The sequence below is a fragment of the Schistocerca americana genome, chromosome 8, assembly GCF_021461395.2.
Source record: "Schistocerca americana isolate TAMUIC-IGC-003095 chromosome 8, iqSchAmer2.1, whole genome shotgun sequence".
Taxonomy (NCBI): domain Eukaryota; kingdom Metazoa; phylum Arthropoda; class Insecta; order Orthoptera; family Acrididae; genus Schistocerca; species Schistocerca americana.
This window is the reverse complement of record NC_060126.1, coordinates 260,315,404-260,336,029: the sequence shown is the minus strand read 5'-3', so window position 1 is coordinate 260,336,029 and position 20,626 is coordinate 260,315,404. Positions and strand designations below refer to the sequence as shown.

At 40.8% G+C, this 20,626-nt stretch overlaps 1 protein-coding gene across 2 annotated transcripts in view; it reads right to left on the bottom strand.

The window, feature by feature from the left end:
• The window catches only part of LOC124544714 (protein bric-a-brac 1-like), a 183,770-nt gene that overhangs the window by 78,748 nt on the left and 84,396 nt on the right, over positions 1-20,626 (bottom strand). For both annotated transcript variants that reach the window (XM_047123359.1, XM_047123360.1), the window contains exon 5: positions 11,483-11,594. In XM_047123359.1, coding sequence (XP_046979315.1) covers positions 11,483-11,594 — 112 coding nt within the window. The remainder of the gene's footprint in view (positions 1-11,482; positions 11,595-20,626) is intronic.

The following is a 20,626-nucleotide window of genomic DNA, read 5'->3' as shown; positions in this document are numbered from 1 at the left end:
GTAAACATTATCTACAAAAATTTACATCATTGCACTCAACTGTCAAAATTTCAAAAAGCAAGTCTTGATAATCGCCATCTAAGTTATCCATTCTACTTGCATCAGATCATGGGTTACTCGATGCCTTAATTTTGGTAGCAATTATCATTCAAGTATAAGTGGTAGCCTAGTGAGTCATCTGTTATACATTCCACAAAATGTAATATAATAGCAGTTTTAGTGTTTTATCAATGATGTGTTACACTTCTATGAATGACTATAGTTCAACCACTACAAGGCCCAGCATAAGATTTCTTCTTTGCTGGAACGTAATAATATGTACTATTGTTTTCCTCGTTCCTTGTACAGTGCATTCTTATATTTTTAAAACCTATAAAAATGAATGTGAGAAGTCTTCATACAGAAATACAGATGAAGATTAAAAATGTGGTTCATGATACTTGCACTTAAGCTGACTAGGAACAAACAACAACCACAGCCTTTACTAAAAAAAAAAAAAGAAGAGGACTTCAACAATGACAGTATGATTTCAACTTTAAATAATAATAGTGAATTCGGAAAGAAGTCTCTCTACAAGAATCCACGGGAAAAATAAGAATTTCCCTTGGAAGGTAGACAGAGGCTAACAGAAACCCACAAACATATGTAATTTATGTGCAGTGGAACTTTCTGAAATAGCTTCAAATCCACTTCCACCCACATATTCTGGCCTCACACTGTCACGCATCCTTCCATCGACGGTAACGTGGTTGAGAATGGAAATGTGTGAAACATGCCGTACACATGGCAGGGCACCGTCTGCAACCACTGCAGAAAGTGACTACCTTGCGAGACGCATTCTCCGCCTGTCGTCGGCCTGTGTCTCGTTGGCGCATCCGCAAATAGCACCCGCGGCAACGGCGGCGCACGAACCTTGAAAGGCCCTCTCGACGCACCAGTGCGTGCACCACACCCGTGTCGTCGAGCCATCCGGCAGACCCTGCCAACCGAGTCACTATCAACCACCACTAACACAGAAATGGCCGCACCTAATTAGAAAAAGTATCAGCAAGATTCTTTTAACTTTTGTAGATGACAGGCAGTTGCAGTAGAGGGACACCTTAGTACCTTATGAAATCTGAGACAATTTAATGGAATCAGCATTTAAGGAATGCCTGAAACTGCTAAGCAGAAAGTGACCAAATGGTACAAAATGAATTTCTACAAAAAGTGCGATAACAGTGTAAATTTTTAAAATCAAGTGTCTACAGGCATTTTTATTATTTATTTTGAAAGCATACTCATAAACTTTGTCAGAAAGGCTAATATGATTAAAAATTATTGGAATCATGCGATCAATGTTTTGATCTGTACAACAAATACAACTTCCTGAAGATATGAAATAAATATTTAATTTTAATAGACTTTGTATGTTGTTTATTTTGCTTTGCTCACTATCACTAACAGCAGCATAATACCATGCTTTATTCCCCTATCTTTGAAAAAGAATTCTGTGGGTAAATTTAAAAACTTGCCCGCCACATGTCAACCTAACTTATTCTACACTTATCTTTTCCCTCCAAGGCTGAGAGAAAGAAGTGCATTTTAGCTCCATCTGGCAACATACAATATGAACAAATGCCAGTAAGTTGTTCTTAAGTCAAATTCCTGTGTCATATACTGCAGGACACACTTGAAACTAAAATGGAATATGTCTAGAGATACATCAGTAGTATACAGAACAAACTTGGCATATAAATTGTATTTCTGCTTTGGATCATTTAAACGCAGTCTGTAATACTTAATAAGCAGAAGATATTTTTTGTAGTCTTCCTCACCCACAGTGACTTTGCTAATGATAGTAATGGCATTAAATCATGAATAAATTATAAACAAATTGTTACCAGAGTTGCCTGTCTTACAATTACTGTATCTCTCATTATTTCCTGACTGCCTAGCAGCTTTGTCCACTATCGAATAGAATGCTTTCAAACTGTGGTACAGATCTTTTTATATTTGAGAGAGAGAGAGAGAGAGAGAGAGAGAGAGAGAGAGAGAGAGAGAGAGAGAAGAAATACTTTCAGTTGTGTTACTTTAGATCTTTTCAGTCAACACTGATCTAATCAGAACAACAACAACTCATTAAGTTTTTGCTCACCATGGTTTTCATGAGTAAGAGACGTTGCTCCTATATATAGACAGAAATTGTTGTCACACTGTTTTCATCACCTACTGCCTATTTCCTTTATTAAAGGACTACGCAGACAGTCTGTAAAAGTTATGGGAAGACCACCACCCAACATATAAAACTAAGTCCCCTGAATAATGAACCCAATATGTTACTAGTGTGTTTAGTAATGGTACCAATTAAGTTGCTGTTTGTGTAAGAGCAAGACTGCACATTTCAGATGAACACTCAAACACCACTGCTTCATTGTTCTGGTGTGACTATAATCGAGAGAACAAACTCCAAATAATAGACAACCTTCTGTAACACAAAACCTTCTATACAAGTATCTTATTGAAGTCTTTTACAACATTTTCTGTCTAGGGTTTTCTAGTTCAAAATAATATCTCCCGAGTCAATGTTCTACGTAATGGATATAACAAACTAACTAAAATTTGGTGTTTTTTAAAAAAGCAAAGGCAGAAAGGAAAAAGAGGAAATTCAGTCTTTTTAAGTGTGTAACATTAAGATGACAATAATCTTAGTAAGTAAAACTTGTATTGGCATCATAAGCATTTCTAAGGGAAAGGGAAAATAAGGGCATATATGCTGTGAAACAAAATAAACTGAAAGCAAACAGAACAAGTGCACGTGGTTTCAGAAATTTTGGAAATGATATGAACATACCAACTAGTAGATTCAGAAGCTAAGTTACTGTTAGTCAACCATTACTACATAATTAAAGGAAGACAAAGCAACTGAAAGTCTATGTGTAGAGAAAATACTGACAAACTACCAAGAGGTTAATTTACAAACATTTCCAATATTAGCTACAATGAATGATCATTTCTACACATTCCTTTGTGCATAAAATGCTATACTATGCCAAACAAAAGTTCCAGAATTTTTTTTAAAAAAGCTCTCATCTTTGAATTTTTTTTTAACAGGTGTAACTTGCTCGGAACAAACCTGATCTATTACTTCAAACAAAAGTGATGGCTACGTTTTGATTTGCAGTGTTACTTATTATAGCAAAAATATAATAAGCATAAAATATCATGAAGTAGTTATATTTACAGCAGGTTTACAGAGAATAATTCAATATTTTTTCTCTTAAATCCATGAAATCAGACTGCTACGATACATAACAAAACTGACTTCTGATTTTTCTGGCAGCAGTTTCATTATAATAATGCAATAAACTAAGAAAAATGCGAATAATATAATCTTACCTACAAAAGACAACAGTTCAGGAAACAGGCGAGTTCCCTGCAACCGTATCACAGTATTGCACTGCACGGAGAATCTTCATTTTTCCACTGTGTCTGGAACTACTGTCACCAGTCTGACCAATCCAAGTTGAATGGCATGATGACAATTATTTTAAAAATCCACTTGTGGGCTGAGCTTACTCGTCAAACTCACACCAACAAAAGCTTTGTCACTACTGGCGTAAAAAGATTTACAGGTATTTGTCCACGTGTAAGTTAGCATATCTGCTTTGCAGATTAGAGACCTGCATTCCTAATTCTTGTGGAAATATATGTGGAAAATATATATGGTTTCATAACTAAGTAAGAGGCTTTTTAATACTTATCAGTCTCTTCAGAAATACTATTTCAGAACTCCAAATAAATATTAAAAAGTACAGAGGGGCTCTGCTTTTGTTCAGATTTGTAATAGCTTTCTTTCATTTTCTTTTTATATTTAGGCCAAAGGAAGCATCACAAAATGAAAAATCAAGAAATTATTTGAGCAAAGTAAAAGTATAGAAAATCTAATGTCAATCATATCTATAATCACATGGGGGGAACAGGTAACTTACGTCTACTGTGCTGCCTTTATCTATGTCAAGTGAATTCGTGGGGTGCATGACAGTCACAATGAAAATAAACAAATTGTTACAGAAACTAAATGTGTTGCAGTAGTGTCTACAACCATCACAAAAGAAGGATGCTTTAATGTCTATCACCAACAAAAAACTGAAAACAAGATGTAAAAATATTTGAGTTCATACATGACCTCAACATTTAAATTTTTTATTCCAGTGTTTACGCTGTATATGTACCTTTTACAACGTGACCTTCGTAAGTACTTATTTAGTGCTTTTTTCCAAGTGAATTTTATAGTAGCCACAACTCATCTGCTCACTTTTTCTTTACCCATAAAAATGTGTTTCACACATTCACAGATGAATATTTCATTACACTGAAAATACATCATCACACATTGATTACAGCAGTGTACTCTGGATTTAATATAACATGGAGACACACAAATCACATTAAATGCAATGAAAGAAAATTAACATAATATACTATAATAACGTCGAGCAAGTCAAAGTACTGTAAAATTTATACACCCAATGAGTGGTGAAAAAAAAGTACTGTTTGCTCACTACACCACTTACCTGAAAAAAACATAGTTCTCACAAAATAAATGCAGTAAAGTATATACTTTCTGAAGAATCCCTCTTAAGGGAGACTGAGGTTCACAAGGACTTTTCATTTCACTGGGATAATGAACATAGCTACTACATATTTGTATCTGTTTAGCCAGTTTGAGAGTACCTTTGAGCCTAAGCAGTGCAAATTTCTTACATACTGAAACCATAAAGAGTGACCTATGAACACATTATATTTAATACTAAAAGGCAACATTCTAAGTACCTAACAGTCCACACACAAAACAAAAACCTGGGCTGCAAGCTAGCAGTCCTATTCAACAGTTAAGTTACAGAAATTCATTCTGTTTTGGAAAAAATACTAATAGTGACTATCAACAGAAGAAACTTATACTTCATGATCGAGACAAGACGGTAAGAGGAGAATACAAACACCAAAAGGAATGACAACTACTGTTTTGTTCTCCTTCAGAAGAGTTGGGAAATTTTCAGATTTAGATATAACACCCTCCCCCCCAATAAAGTAATTTACTATTGTATGTCTTTCCTCTTTCATACTACAGCTTTCGTAAATACCTTTCAGTTCTTCAGGTCCAAGATCCAGTCTTAAACATTAAAGTGCTATGTTGTCTCTAAACACAAAATACTTTAGTCTATCACTGACAAACTCGAACACATCCTCTTGTTGAAGCTAGAGTTATTTGGAAACATCTACAGAGAACATCATTTAGTACAATAAAGTATATTAACTGGCACATACTAATCAAACTCAGGAATTAAAGTATCTAAAACAGCTTCAAAAAATTAAAACTATATACAGAAAAAAATATGACCCCATTCTTCGTAGGGAAACTGAAACAATTAACAAACACAAGTTGTCTTCACACACGGCACAAGTTAATACTGTTTTTATTTGTACGATATTGACAACCACGTATTCACTCGACCAAAGACTTTCTATATAAAACCGAAGATCGCACAGCTCATGAACTGCAGCAAACAGTCTGCAAGAAAGATATATCAGTGCAAGGCAACTAGTAGAACTATTAGAACTGACTGCTGAAGGAAAATTTGCAGTAGTGACTTTGCTATCATGACTGCAAGAGACAGTAAGCACTGGAAAAAGCGATAAATTGTAGCAGAATACTGCTGTGTACCATTAATAATTCTGATGGAGAATGACTACAATGTGTCTTGTAAGGGGGGTTGGTCAACTTGAAACATTATGAAGGATCATGACTGCTGTACGGTTTTGGGGGAGGGAGGGGGGAATCTCTGCACTGAACACACATGCTATTGCCAGCTGAACAGCTGTGCAAGTGTAAATTTTAATAGGTTTACGAAAGGAGGGAACAAATCAGTATTTTGCCCAATTTGCAAATAAGAGCTATTTTGCTACACTTCCATATATTTCAGACCTTACTGGGAACTCTGGCATCCACTAACAACTGCACTCAAGATGACCACACTTTGTTCCCTCCAAAATGGAACTCCACACCAGATTGTAATGGTGTACTGAATATCATTACTGAAATGAAAGACTACAAGATAAGATGTTCTCAGATGAATCCCAGTTCAGTATAATGAGCAATTCGAACTGAGTGAGAAGAAAACTAAGAATATATTACCATATTAAAACTGTTTAGAACATTAAATAATGACGGACATGGACTCTCTGATTTACAAGGTGGTGATAACAATCAGAAGAGCCATGTGTATTTGGTAATGAGTTTTAAGAGTGGAGTTTGGCATAATGTCAATTACAAAGTCATTAGAGACTACGTGAAAGTTCGGATGGATCACTGAGCCAAGTAGTCATTTGCCTTAATCAATTGTCATAGGGTCACTCACTCACTGACCCCCCCCCCCCCCCAAAAAAAAAATTTTAAAAATGGTTGGACAAAAATTTTAGCTCCATTCCACTCAAATGAGAGGGCATTGTGCAAAGCATTGTACTTTGGCTAAGCTAACACTGCTGTTGCTAAATTATAGTGCATTGTGTTTCACTTTTCTAAAGTGCTGTCGGACCTGATTATCATTTTCACGGATGTCAAACTACCTAGAAATACACAACTGTCCACAGTCCGAGATATTAAATAATGAGACTAACACTTGCATGGAGTGCTTGGCGTGCTTTCCAATCTGAATCCCACGAAACAAAGGAGAAAAACCATACAGACGATACTGCCTTCTAGGGCACTCCATAATTAGCAAACAACATAGGGACAAAAAGGATAACACACCCACAGAACTTCAAAACAGCTTTATGGACATTACACTGGAAGCGAATTGTGCATTTCTGTCTCTGGCTACTGCCTACTGACACGCACTGAGAAGCAACACACTGTCATCACATGAGAGTGTTCCCAGTGTAGTTTTCTGTGTCTGGCCACAAAGGAAAATTCATGCTGTATTGTGTATATGAAGGCAGAACATTCTTTAAATGTTCTGATGATCTTTTACCTCAAAGTATCACTGTTAATGATACCATCATCATAAACTATAATTGTTCCTTAGTAATTCCAAAACATAGTAATTCACCACTGTGTACTACAAAATTAGTGTAACATCAAATACAGGTGCTAAACTCATGGTGAATGTACATAATGTACGTACAGTATAAAAGAATTAATGCCACAAAGGATAAAGTAGGCACTCAATCCTCACACTTTTGTGAAATATGGACAATAAATTCAACTTACATCAAAAAGGCCTCAGTATTTTTGCAAGTACTCACACACTGTAACAGTCACTTCAGTTTTAGATGTGAATGAAGATTTAGTCATTCAGTAATAAACAAAAGAATCTTATTTCACATTATCTGCCGATCTATCCTCCTAGAGCAATTAGTAATCTATTTGACATGGCATAATTAAAATACAAACCATCACAGTGGACAGATACAGACTTTCAAACGTACAGAGAAGAATGCACTCAAATCTGATAAGAAGGAAGGAAAAAAAAATTGCAGATATAAATTTTATCACCTCTGGTAGTCTTTCCAAATTCTCTGGAAAGACACAATGTACTAACTTTAGGCTAAAATTATCACGATTTTAGAAAAACAAATGCAATAAATACTGGAGAATTGTTTAAATAATGCTGTACACCATTTTGCTCCCTGGGACTCGCCTAATTGTAAAGATATAGTCATGAGCAAGGTACAACTGTGACTAACATTAAATACTAAACAAAATGAACCTGAATTCAAGGAACAGGATATAAAATATTGTACTCAAAATGAAAAAAAAAATTTATAAGTTCTTAGCACAATATATTCATTTTCTGAGAGATACACCTACCCAATTTGTATTTCAAATTCAGAGGCAGCAGAATATTATACCACAGCCCTAAACTTGAAAAATATTGAAAACACACACACACACACACACACACACACACACACACACACACACACACAGAGCATGGATACATAGTCATCCCACACACAAAATGTGGCATTATGGCGAAATAAAATTCAGGCAAACCATATTGGAAAGCAAAGATGGTAGAAAGCAGTAATATTTAATGAGACTCATTTCCACAGTGACAATACTACTAGAAATCTATACATTCTTTTTATCTTCAAGCAAATCTAAATTTTGTTGTTGTGATTAAAACACAGTATCAGGGTAGCAAAAAACAAAATTGTTTGTTATCTGAATACATTCAACAACACAAAGAACCTCTTTCAAGAATTAATTTTAATTGGAATTTATGATGGGCAATACTTCCAGTATTTGTGGCTGCTTCCCTTGTCTTAAGATTTGAAATGACAACTGACAAAAGGACTGCTTTCAATTATGATTTTATGTTCTAATTATGTTGTCATTCTTTTTCACTGTCAGTCTGAGTAAGTCAAAGACTCCTATTTCTACTGCCTTAACACATTTAACTTAAACACATCTAATACTAGAAAGGAAAGTGCCTATGAGTATCAGAGAATAATCTCGTCCAGAGGACAAATGCAGAAGGGACAGAGTGGGAGGAGGGAAAGGGTGAGGAGAATAAAAAGTTGAACTTGTTGGTATCTTCCATCCAGTGACCACCAGCATGTTTATAAATGGGCAACAATGCAAACCTTGGAAGTACAGAGCAGTTTTAGAATTACATGAGTGCCCACCAAAATTAAATTACAATTGAATGTCACAGAGTAGTACAACATGAAGAAGATGATTATATTTTCTAACAGTGCCACTCATATTTCAGCTGATTAATAGTGGAAAAATGCAGTAACCTATACCAGCCATATATTTTATACAACTGTGGAGATGATGTTTTAGTAATAATCATATTACTATTGAGAAACCCTCAGTGGGGAAAAGTACTAAATAGTTTTCCTACCTTTTGATGTTGCTCTCAGCTGCTGCTTCCTGCTGGCACTGTTGAAACCCTGAATGTTTAAAGAATGAAACCAAACCCTCTGGCCATTTTCAATATTGTGCATGGGATTTATCGCATAACACCCACAGAAGTGGAAGTGAGTGGTTGTGACAGTAAAGGTCTCAAATAACTACTGGTTCGAAACAAAATCGGCAGTTACTTCCTACGCTAAAATAGGGAAAGTTATATACTCCACATGCTTCAACTTGAAACCAAAAGCTAATAAGCTTTTTCAGAAACTGTAATAAGAACTGATATAAAAAAGAATATTATAAATAACTCACATCTTGACATGCATTATTTGCTTACGTGCTACTATGCCAAAGTTATACACACTCTTCATAAATATACTATCTGGTGCTACACCTATTACAATAAATGGGACACATACTTGACAAATGAGGGAGGGTGCAAGTTAGCATGACATGCTTTTTAACTCACAATGGCTAGAATTGTTTGCTTTCTTTCTGTAACTCTATAGAAAAAAGTAGACATCGACAGAATTGTTTTCTTTCAATGTATTTAACTTTTTAAATTATCTTTCCCGTTTTGGTATGCACATTTTAACTTAGATTACTATAACAAAGCGTGTCATCTCACTGCAACTTGCACTCTCCTACTGGAGCTCACAAGAGTGTAGCACCAATATCAGAACCAGGAGAGCTACACTAATGCTGAAATTTGTATTTTTGCAGTTGTGATCTACTACAATGACTTTCCATTGACTGCAATTGTAATCATTTATTCGTTAAGTTGTAGCTACAACTTGCTGCAGCTTTCCACATATTGTTTTGCACAAAATGATACTGACATATCATACTTAGCACTTTAAATAGTGTACCAGATATGGTGCTTGGTATCTCTCAAAAACCTGATAGGTACTGGAAGACTCTTTAACAGTTCTATTTACCTACAGCTCACAAGTGGAAAAAAAGTTTAGCAGAAATGTCACCAAAAAAACATATTGCCATGTTTCCTGAAAGTTTGAAAAATTCATGGAAAGAGAAAAATGCAGAGGACCAACACTGGGAGGTTTGGATGAATTCCAAAACTAAAAGGTGTGCTGTAGCCACATAAACAAACATTTAATGTATCATATACGGTACCAAGAATGTACTTAAAAGTAAGAAGCAAATTTTTGTCAGTATTCATTTACCAATATACAGTCAATCCATAAACAAATAAGAACACAAAACTTGCACAACGGGAAAGCCCACAATCAAACTTCAATACTTTTAAGTCACCAAAGCAGTGTCTTACAGACACCATTAAAGGAGGTTCACAAAGGAACTGTCAACTGATTCTTTGAGACACAACAAAGACCAAAATGAAGTATGGTACAGATGGCCTCTTACTATTAATGCATCAGAAATTCATAAATTGGGCTCTCTCCATAGCAAACTGACATGTATTTTCCAAAAAGCTCAACTAACATTTTATAGGCAACCCTATTTATCCTTCGGTTTTGTTTTTTCTCCTGCCCTTTTGGGTTAATGCCAATTTCTCTTGTAATCACTCTCTTCTATCCCCACTACATTCTCAAATGTTTGTCCCTAACTTGGCGTATCCACTGCTTAAGACGGATGCTGACTGATCTCTGGGCAATCCTCATCAACTCTTGGTCACTGAACCCTACCATGCACAACATTTCCTCCCCCCCCCCCCCCTCACCCTCTATCTATCATGAACTCCACATTTTCCACATATCTTTCACTATTTCTGAAGGTCATTCACACAACAATTCATTTAGATGATTTAAAATCACCATAAATCTCTGGTTTTATATGGATAACCTCCCATTACATCTTTGCCATCCCCCTCCCTCCATTATTCTCCAGGTTTTGTGGATAACCATCCATTAACACTCTAGCGACCTTCAAAAAAATTCTAGAACTTTACTTTCTTGCTTTAAAGGACCTCCAGGCACACCATTAAATTACCCATTCATTTCTACCCCAATATTGTATAATAGATAAATAAGTACATATGACTAGACAACATTTCCAAAGACATTATGAAATTTGCTTTCTTCTGCAGTTCATCTGAAATTTCAAAACTAATGTGTAAGACACAGGTGAGGAATACCAACACTTCGATTTTGCTGAAAAGAAAAACTTAATTCTGTAGCTGGTACAAGAATTCTCTCTTCCTCTCGCATTAATACAATGAGCCAGTGTACCAACCTTTTTTATAAGAGTAAGATCTTAATAATGATATATTGTTAATGATCATAAAAGTCATCTCCTTCCTTACATTTTGCCTTCAATACCACAAATGAAACCACAAGGAGGTGTCTGCTATCTAGAGGCCAGATCATAAAGAACAGTGTGAAGAATGACAGTAGTTTTACACCAGAATATCCCGAATAAATAATAATGATCAGAAAAGTCTTCACTTCAAGTGAAGATACTCAAGCACACATACTTAGTACTCAAACAAATATACTGGGATTGGTATTCTCCCAGCACCAGAAAAAGAATGTATCAGTGCTCTTATGTTCTGAAACTGGAAACTACACCCTGTGACATGCAAGTATTACTGAATTTTACCTGTTGTTGATTTTTCACTGTTGACCGCATGGTGAGAAGAAATGATGGACTGCCCTGATGGACCAGGTACATCCAGAGGAGATGGTGGAGGGTCTTTGCTGTCCGAATCATCCTAAATGACACACAAAACAGTTTGTTATTAGAATAACCATATTTCATTGCACTTAAGAAGAAAGAAGGACTTGCACTGATTATTGGAATCAGAATTCTTCCTATGACACTATCACAAAAAGACCATTGACACTTACACTGGAACCTAAAACACATACAGTGTAGACCACATTGGTCAACACAAACTGCTAGTATTATAAAAGCAGTAGCTGTCATATCACTCCTCAACCTCTCTCTCTCTCTCTCTCTCTCTCTCTCTCTCTCTCTCTCTCTCTCTCTCTCAGGCAGATTTTTTTATATAAATATCATATGCTGTCAGTGAGAGGATGCAGGGGGGGGGGAGAGAAATATGGGGGGGGGGGGGGAGAGAGAGAGAGAGAGAGAGAGAGAGAGAGAGAGAGAGAGAGGGAGATGGGGGTGAGAGAGAGATATGGGGGGGGGGGGGGGGGGGAGAGAGAGAGAGAGAGAGAGAGAGAGAGAGAGAGAGAGAGAGAGAGAGAGAGAGAGAGAGGAGAGAGAGATAGATAGGGGCGCGAGGGGGAGAGTGGGATGTGGAGAGGGTGGAAGGAGGGGGGTGGGGGGGGAGAGTGGGGGAGGGGGGAAATATCATGAACTAAACAGTGAGGGCACTGAATTGTAACAGCATGTAGGAGTGATATGAATGAACACTGAAAGCAGTACTGATGCCACAGATGAGGAATAATGTAAAGCGGTGAAAGTGTATTAGCCAGGCCAGTCTGCAGATCACAGAGCAGATGAGGGCTGACTCACAATTCATCTGCGGCAAGAGGCACCTCTCCCCCATCTGATCACCTGACAATAGTAAGACAAGGTGAGACAATCATCACAGTAGGCAGGTGGGTGAGTGTGAGCAGTAGTGCGTCCCTTGGGGTTCATCATATAGTGTCTCTTGCACCACCTTTCCACCCCCAATATGGTATAGTCAAAATGTCAGAGATGGGAATAAAACCAATGTTCTAGGAGGAAGCAGAAAAAAGGCTGTTCAATTCCTCTTTTGTAACCAACTAGTATCAAAGATAAAGCATTCTCAATGTCTTGTCTCTGCTGAGATGCTCTATATTAAGGGGCACTCCTAGGAAGTAAAATATGGCGTTGAAGAAAAATGGTTTAATCACATCTGTTGCTGTGGTCTTCAGTACAAGGACTGGTTTGATGCAGCTCTCAATGCTACTCTATTCTGTGCAATCCTCTTCACCTCAAAATAATCACTGCAACTAGATCCTTCTGAATCTGCTTACTGTATTCATCTCTTGGTCTTCCTCTACAATTTTTACCACCCTCCCCTCCCACACTTCCCAACAATTCTAAACTGGCAAGTCCTTGATATCCTGGAAGTGTTGTATCAACTGGTCCTCCCTTCTAGTCAAGTAGTGCCACAAATTTCTTGGCTCCCCAATTCTATTCAGCACAACCTCATTTGTTATGTGACCTACTCATTTAATCTTCAGCACTTTTCTGTAACATCACATTTCAAAAGCTTATATTCTTTTCTTGTCTAAACTGTTTATCGTCCATATTTCACTTCCATAAGGGCTACACAAAGACTAATACCTTCAGAAAAGACTTCTTAACACACCTATATTTGATGTTATCAAATTTATTGTTTTCAGAAACGCTTCTATTGCCACCGCCAGTCTATATTTTGAGTCCCCTCTACTTCAGGCATATTCAGTTATTTTGCTGCCTTAATAGGGAAACCTATCTACTACTTTTAGACATTTCCTTATCCAATTCCTTCAGCACCCTCCGCTTTAATTCGACTACATTCCATCATCCATGCCTTGCTTTTGTTCGTTTTCATCTATTACCCTCCTTTCAAAGCACTGTCTATTCCTTTCAAACTGGTCTTCCAATTCTTTTGCTGTCCCTGAGAATTACAACGTCATCGGCAAAGCCCACATTTTTTACTAACTCTCCCTAGACTTCAAGGACTTTAATTTCTTCTCCAAATTTTTCTTTGGTTTCCTTTACTGCTTGCTCAATGTACACACTGAATGCCACCAGGGATAGGCTACAACCCTGTCTCACTCCCTTCTCAAACACTACTTCCCTTTCACACCTCTCGACTCATAACTGGTGTCTGGTGTCTATACAAGTTTAAAAACAGCTTTCCCTCCCTGTATTTTATCTCTGCTGCTTTCATAATCGCAAAGAGAGTATTCCAGGCAATATAGTCAAAAGCTTTCTCTAAGTCTACAAGTGCTCAAATGTAGGTTTGCCTTTCCTTAACCTATCTTCTAAGATAATTCACTGCATTAGTACTGCCTCATGTGCTCCTACATTTCTCCTAAATTCAAACTGACCTTCCTCGAGGTCAGCTTCTACCACCTAGGCAAGCTCCAAACCTTTCGTTTGTGTGCCTATCGATGAAGCAACACTTCCGCCTTTCAGTGAATTGTCTCCTTTATTCCTAAAAATTTGTAATTTTCAACCAGACCTTTCTGTACATTATTATTCTTCAGTATAGAATTCATGTTAGTATTTTTCAATCACGTCTTTTTAAGCTGATAGTTCAGTAATTTTAACATGTGTCTGCAATTGCTTTCTTTGTAATTGGAATTATTACATTCTTCTTGAAGTCTCACGATATTTCACCTCCAACGTACATCTTGCACAGCAGATGGAAGGGTTTCGCCACGGTTGGCGTTCCAAAGAATGGCATTAATTCTCCCGTCAGAATGTTGTCTACTCCCAGAGCCTTCTTTCGACTTAGGTCCTTCAGAGCTGTGTCAAATTCTTCTTGCAGTATCATGTTTCCCACTTCATCTTCGTTTACAGCCTCTTCCATTTCTATATAGCTTTCAAGTTCATCTCCTTTGTATAGGTCCTCTATATACTACTTCCACCTTTTCACCCTTCCCTTCTTTGCTTAGGTTGGTTGGTTTAAAAGAGGGGGGAAAGGGACCAAACTACCGAGGTCATCGCTCCCTTGTTCCTAACAAAACAATGCCACAAGTAAGGGACCAAACTACCGAGGTCATCGCTCCCTTGTTCCTAACAAAACAATGCCACAAGTGTGAGAATAAAATAGACAAGACACATAACACAAAACGGAAAGAAAGGAAAGACCACAAGAATGAAGGAAAGTCAACGAACACTAAGAGGAGCAAAAGAGGACAAGAGAACAACAGAGAGAGGCAAGAAAGAGTTAGAAGAGAGTAAAACAAGGAAGCAGATTAAAACCAGCCATCCTGCAACACATTAAAACCTTCACCCTAAAAGCACTAGGGTGGAGGACACAGAGGGACAAAGGACAGGCACGAAAACTCAGATCGAATGATAAAACCCACCCTCATGGATGAAACGTAAAACCAAATCAGCTGATGAGGCATTGTCTGCTAAAATCAATGATAACAAGTCCAGCAACCGAAGATGAAATCGCAGGGCGGCCAAAGAGGGACATAGCAGAAGAATATGGGCCACTGTCAACTGGACGCCACACTGACACTGAGGTGGGTCTTCACAGTGCAGGGGGTAGCCGTGGAAAGCCCATGCATGACCAATGCAGAGCCTGCAGAGAACCACAGAGTCCCTGCGAGACACCCTCATCAAGGACTTCCACACATTCGTGGTCCCTTTAACAGCTCCTAGTTTGCTGTGCATACTGAGATTTTGCCATTCCGTCTCCCAAAGCTGAAAAACCTTGCGGCGTAATAACGAATGCAGGTCAGTTGCGGGGATGCCCATCTCCAGACGTGGTTTCCATGTAGGCTGTTTAGCCAGCCTGTCAGCAAGTTCATTTCCTGGGATTCCAATGTGACCAGGGGTCCAGACAAACACCACTGAACGACTGGACCATTCCAAGGCATAGATGGACTCCTGGATGGACGCTACCAAAGGATGACGAGAGTAGCACTGGTCGATAGTTTTCAGGCTGCTCAGGGAGTCAGTACATAAAAGAAAAGACTCCCCAGGGCATGAACGGAGATACTGAAGTGCACGAGAAATGGCCACCAGCTCTAATGAATACACTGCAGCCCTCGAGTAAGGAAAGCTGTTCAATATGGCCGCCGTGCACGTAGGCAAAACCAATGCGACCATCAGCCATCGAGCCATCAGTGTAAACCACTTCAGAGCCCCAGAACACGTCAAGAATCTAGAGGAAGTGACAGCGGAGAACGGTCAGGTTGACGGAGTCCTTAGGGCCATGCAAAAGGTCCAGACAAAGCTGCGGCCAAGGCGTACACCACGTAGGAATAAGTGAACGGACCGCAAGTAGAGATGGTAAAGGGGAGGACTCCAGTTTGGGAGAGAATGAACCGCACGCAAACCGCAATCGTTAGCCCAGACATGGGCCGCCGATGCAGAAGATGGACTGCTGCGGGGCGGGAAAAGGAGACGGTAATTCAGATGCTCAGGGGAACTACGAATGTGTGCTGCGTAACTAGCGAGCAGTTGTGCATGTTTGATCTGCATTGGAGAGACACCAGCCTCGACCAGTACGCTGGTCATCGGACTCATCCTAAAAGCTCCTGTCGCTAGCTGAACCCCACAGTGGTGCACAGGGTCGAGCAAATGCAACACTGAAGGTCCTGCCGAACCATAAACCACACTCCCATAGTCAATTCAGGATTGTACGGTGGCTCTGTAGAGCTGCAGCAGTGTAGAGCGATCTGCACCCCAATTGGTGTTGCTCACACAACGGAGGGCATTGAGGTGCTGCCAGCACTTCTGCTTAAGCTCACGAAGATGAGGGAGCCAAGTCAATCGAGCTTCGAAAACCAGTCCTAGGAATCTATATGTCTCCACGACAGTGAGTGGATCGTCAGTAAGGTAAAGTGCTGGTTCCAGATGAATGATACGACGCCGACAGAAGTGCACGACACACGACTTTGTGGCTGAAAACTGGAAGCCATGGGCTAGAGCCCATGACTGTACCTTGTCGATGGCTCCCTGTAGGCGCCGCTCAGTAACACCAATATTGGAGCAACAGTACGAAATACAGAAGTCGTCTGTATACAGAGAAGGTGAAACGGAGGGCCCGACAGCTGCTCCTAGACCATTAATTGCCACTAAAAATAGAGAGACACTTAATACAGAGCCCTGCGGGACTCCATTCTCCTGGATATGGATAGAACTACGGGAGGCACCAATTTGGACAGGGAAAGTACGGAGCAACAGGAAGTTTTGGATGAAAATTGGGAGCGGGCCCCAAAGACCCCACTCATACAATGTGGCAAGGATATGATGTCGCCAGGTCGTGTCGTACGCTTTACGTAAGTCTAAAAAGACGGCAACCAGAATGTTGGTAAGGCTGATGGACCAAAAGCTATCCACATCAAATAGGTTTTTACCAGGTTTGAGCCATGGTGCTCTCCCGCCATTGCGATGGAAAGACGCCATCGCACCAGATCTGATTGAAGATGACGAGATGTCACTTGTAGTCAGATGAGCGATGTTTAATCATCTGGCTGTGGATCCGATCAGGCCCAGGAGCTGTGTCAGGACAATGTGCAAGGGCACTGAGGAGCTCCCACTCTATAAATGGATTCACTGCAGCATGTAGTGAATGAGAGGACGTTCCCTTCCTGCTGACGTTTCAGTGTGCGAAAGGCTGGGGATAAATCTCCGACGCAGAGGCTCGAGCAAAGTGCTCGGCAATCATGTTTGCGTAGGTAGATAACATGCCATTTATGGTAACATGGGGACACCTGTTGGGGCCTGGTACCCGAAAATATGTTTGATCTTTTCCCACACTTGGGAAGGTGACATATGGCACCCAATGGTCGAGACATCTCTTCCAACACTCCTGGTTCCGTCTTAGATAAGGTACTGAAAGCGGGCACAGAGCCATTTAAAGGCTGCGAGGTGCTATACGGAAGGGTGCCGCTTATGCTGCTGTAGAGCTCGCTGAAGCTCCTCAATTGCTTCAGCGACTTCCAACGACCACCAAGGGACTGCCTTATGCCTCGAGCACCCTAAAGAGTGAGGGATTGCGTTTTCAGCTACAGAAACAATTGTTGTCACCTGCTCAACCATCACATCAATGTTACTGTGTGGGGGAGATTCAATGGTGACAGCAGAGGTAAAAGTTTCCCAGTTCGCCTTGTTTAAAGCCCATCTGGGCAGGTGTCCATGGGCCTGATGCTGGGGCAGTGACAGGAAGATGGGGAATTGGTCACTACCACACAGGTCATCATGTGCTCTCCAGTGGATAGATGGGAGAAGTCCTGAGCTGCAAATTGATAAATCAGTGGACGAGTAACTGCCATGAGCCACACTTAAATGTGTGGTGGCCCCAGTGTTTAAGAGGCAGAGGTCAAACTGAGACAGTTAAGTTTCGACATCTCTGCCATGGCCAATAAGCATGGTACCATCCCACAAGGGATTATGGGCATTAAAATCTCCCAAAATTGGGAAAGGTTTAGGGATGTGATCAATCAGTGCAGCTAATACATTCAGGGGTACCATCTGGAGGAAGATATACATTGCAGACAGTTATCTCCTGCGTCGTCCTTATTCTGACAGCCACAGCTTCAAGAGGGGTTTGAAGGAGCACACGTTCACAACAGAGTTTAGGACATAAACGCAAACTCCACCTGACACTCGATTATAGTCACTACGGTTCCTGTAATATCCCCAATAGCCACGGAGGGTAGGGGTCCACATTGCCGGGAACCAGGTTTCCTGGGGGGCAATGCAGATAGCAGGTGTAAAGCTTAACAATGGCCATAGCTCAGCCAGGCAGTGGAAAAAACTGGACGGATGACGTCGTCATGAGACTGGGAAGGCATGGAACATTCGATGAGGCAGTTTATGCCTCAGGGTCACCTGCTGCCACCAACTTTTTCCTGAACAGTCTGTATCCATTTTGTCTTAGGGTCTGGCGAGATCTAGGTCCTCAGCAGACGCCAAAATCTCCACCCCATCCTCAAATGCAGAGCAAGTAGGTAGCGGTGGTGTGGGTGCCACCGCAATTTCCTTGGTCTTAGGGGTTTTCTTTTTGGATTTCTCTCACTGCTCCTTGGGTTTCCATGGCTGGGAGGACTTCACTGGCTCAGTCTCTGAGACTGAGGATGAGTGTGAAGCTGTATAACCAGCTGCTTTTGGGCTCTTCAGCCACTGGCGCGTGTCGTCTTTCCCACTAGCAGTAACCTGGGAAGGGAGTGACCCAAAGGACCCCTTCCTAGTGAGAGAAGCCGAAGAAGACTTATGCTTCTCCGGCTTAGAAGTGGGGACAGATGCCCCCAATGGTTGAGGGGGTGTTGCTCCCAAAGTAGGTGGTGCAGGAGGAACAGGGAGGGAAATGCCCCCCACCATCAAGGGGGCAGGTGTAGTCTTCCGGCTCAGAGAGGTGACTTGGGTTGGCGGAGCTGATGGTGCCAGCACTGTTGTAGCGGCAGTGTAAGACAATGTCATACGCACAGGATGCAGGCATTAAAATTTTCTCTTAGCCTCAGTGTAGGTCAGTTGGTCCAGGGTCTTGTACTCCATGATTTTCCTTTCTTTCTGGAGAATCCTGCAGTCTGGCAAGTGGTGCTCTCCGCAGTTGACACAGATGGGAGGGGGGGCACATGGAGTACTTGGAAGTGGTGGGTGTCCGCAATCTCGGCATGTGACGTTGGAAGTACAGCGGGAAGACATATGGCTGAACTTCCAGCACTTAAAGCACTGCATTGGGGAAGGCATATAGGGCTTTACATCACAGCGGTAGACAATGATCTTGACCTTCTCGGGCAATGAAGAAGGCACCGGTGACAACATGATTATCCCTTGGACCCTGGTGGACACGTCGGATGAAATGTACATCTTGCTGCTCTAAATTGGTGCGCAGCTCATCGTAGGACTGCAAAAGAAGGTCCCTGCGAAATATGATACCCTGAACCATACTTAAGCTCTTATGGGGCGCGAGGGCATGATAGTTACAGAAACATCCCCCAGCTTGTCACAAGCATGTAACTCCTGCGACTGGGCGGAGGAAGCTGTTTTGATCAAGACTGACACGGACCTCATTTTGGACAAGCCCTCCACCTCCCCAAACTTGTCCTATAAATGCTCAACAAAAAAACTGAGGATTCATCATCATGAAAGATTCCCCATCAGCTCTCAAATATACAAGGTGGCGAATAAGATCCGCTGTTATCCTTAGCCTGATGTTCCTCTCATGGTGTGGCCAAGAAGGGGAACAATTTGGGGTCATACTTCTGTGCGTTGAATTGAGCTCGTGATCGCTTAGAGACTGCTGGTGTTTTACAACCATCAAGAGATGATGGACTACGTTTCATCACGTGTCATCTGCCCTGATGCCACCTACTCCGACCAGAGGCCCTCCCCAAGGGCGCCGCCCAGCCTGCAGCAAAGGCCACCTGGCAGCATGGCCAATTTCTGGGAGTCCCGATGCCCTAGGGGGATGTGGGCATATATCCCTTGGCATATGTGGGGAGTTAATGGTGCAGGCATCAGCAGAGCGATCCCTGTGTGGTCTACAGGGTACATGGCGGTCCCACCACAATGGACTGGATATCAGGTGCAAAGAAGTCCATGGTCATCGTCGACACAGAAAGTGACACTGCATTGTGCATGGTGGAAAACGCACCCAGGTCTTCGTCCAAGAGATGGAGAATGGGTGGGACTGCAATGTGGTGAGAAAGTGGTCTAAAGATCTCAATGCATGATGGACACGATGCACCTTGTAAGGTGCTCTTCCCCAAATGTCTCGCTCTTCGGAAAAATTTTGAAGAATGGAGGTCAAACCCTACAGGGGACCATCACATAAAGGCCAAAACATGTGAAACTCCTTTTAGTCACCTCTTACGACAGGCAGGAATACCTTGGGCCTATTCTAACCTCCGGACCCACATGGGGGCTTTGCTTAGGACTCGTTTACTGTGAGAGCTCTTGATATTTATACAGCTGCTTCTCTTTTCTCCAAAGGCCTCTTTAAATTTCCTTCAGGTGGTATCTTTCTTTCACCTAGTGAAATATGCTTCTAAATCCTTACATTCGTCCTCTAGCCATCTGTTCCTGCACTGCCTGTCATTCGCTTTTTCAGATGTTTGTATTCCCTTTTGC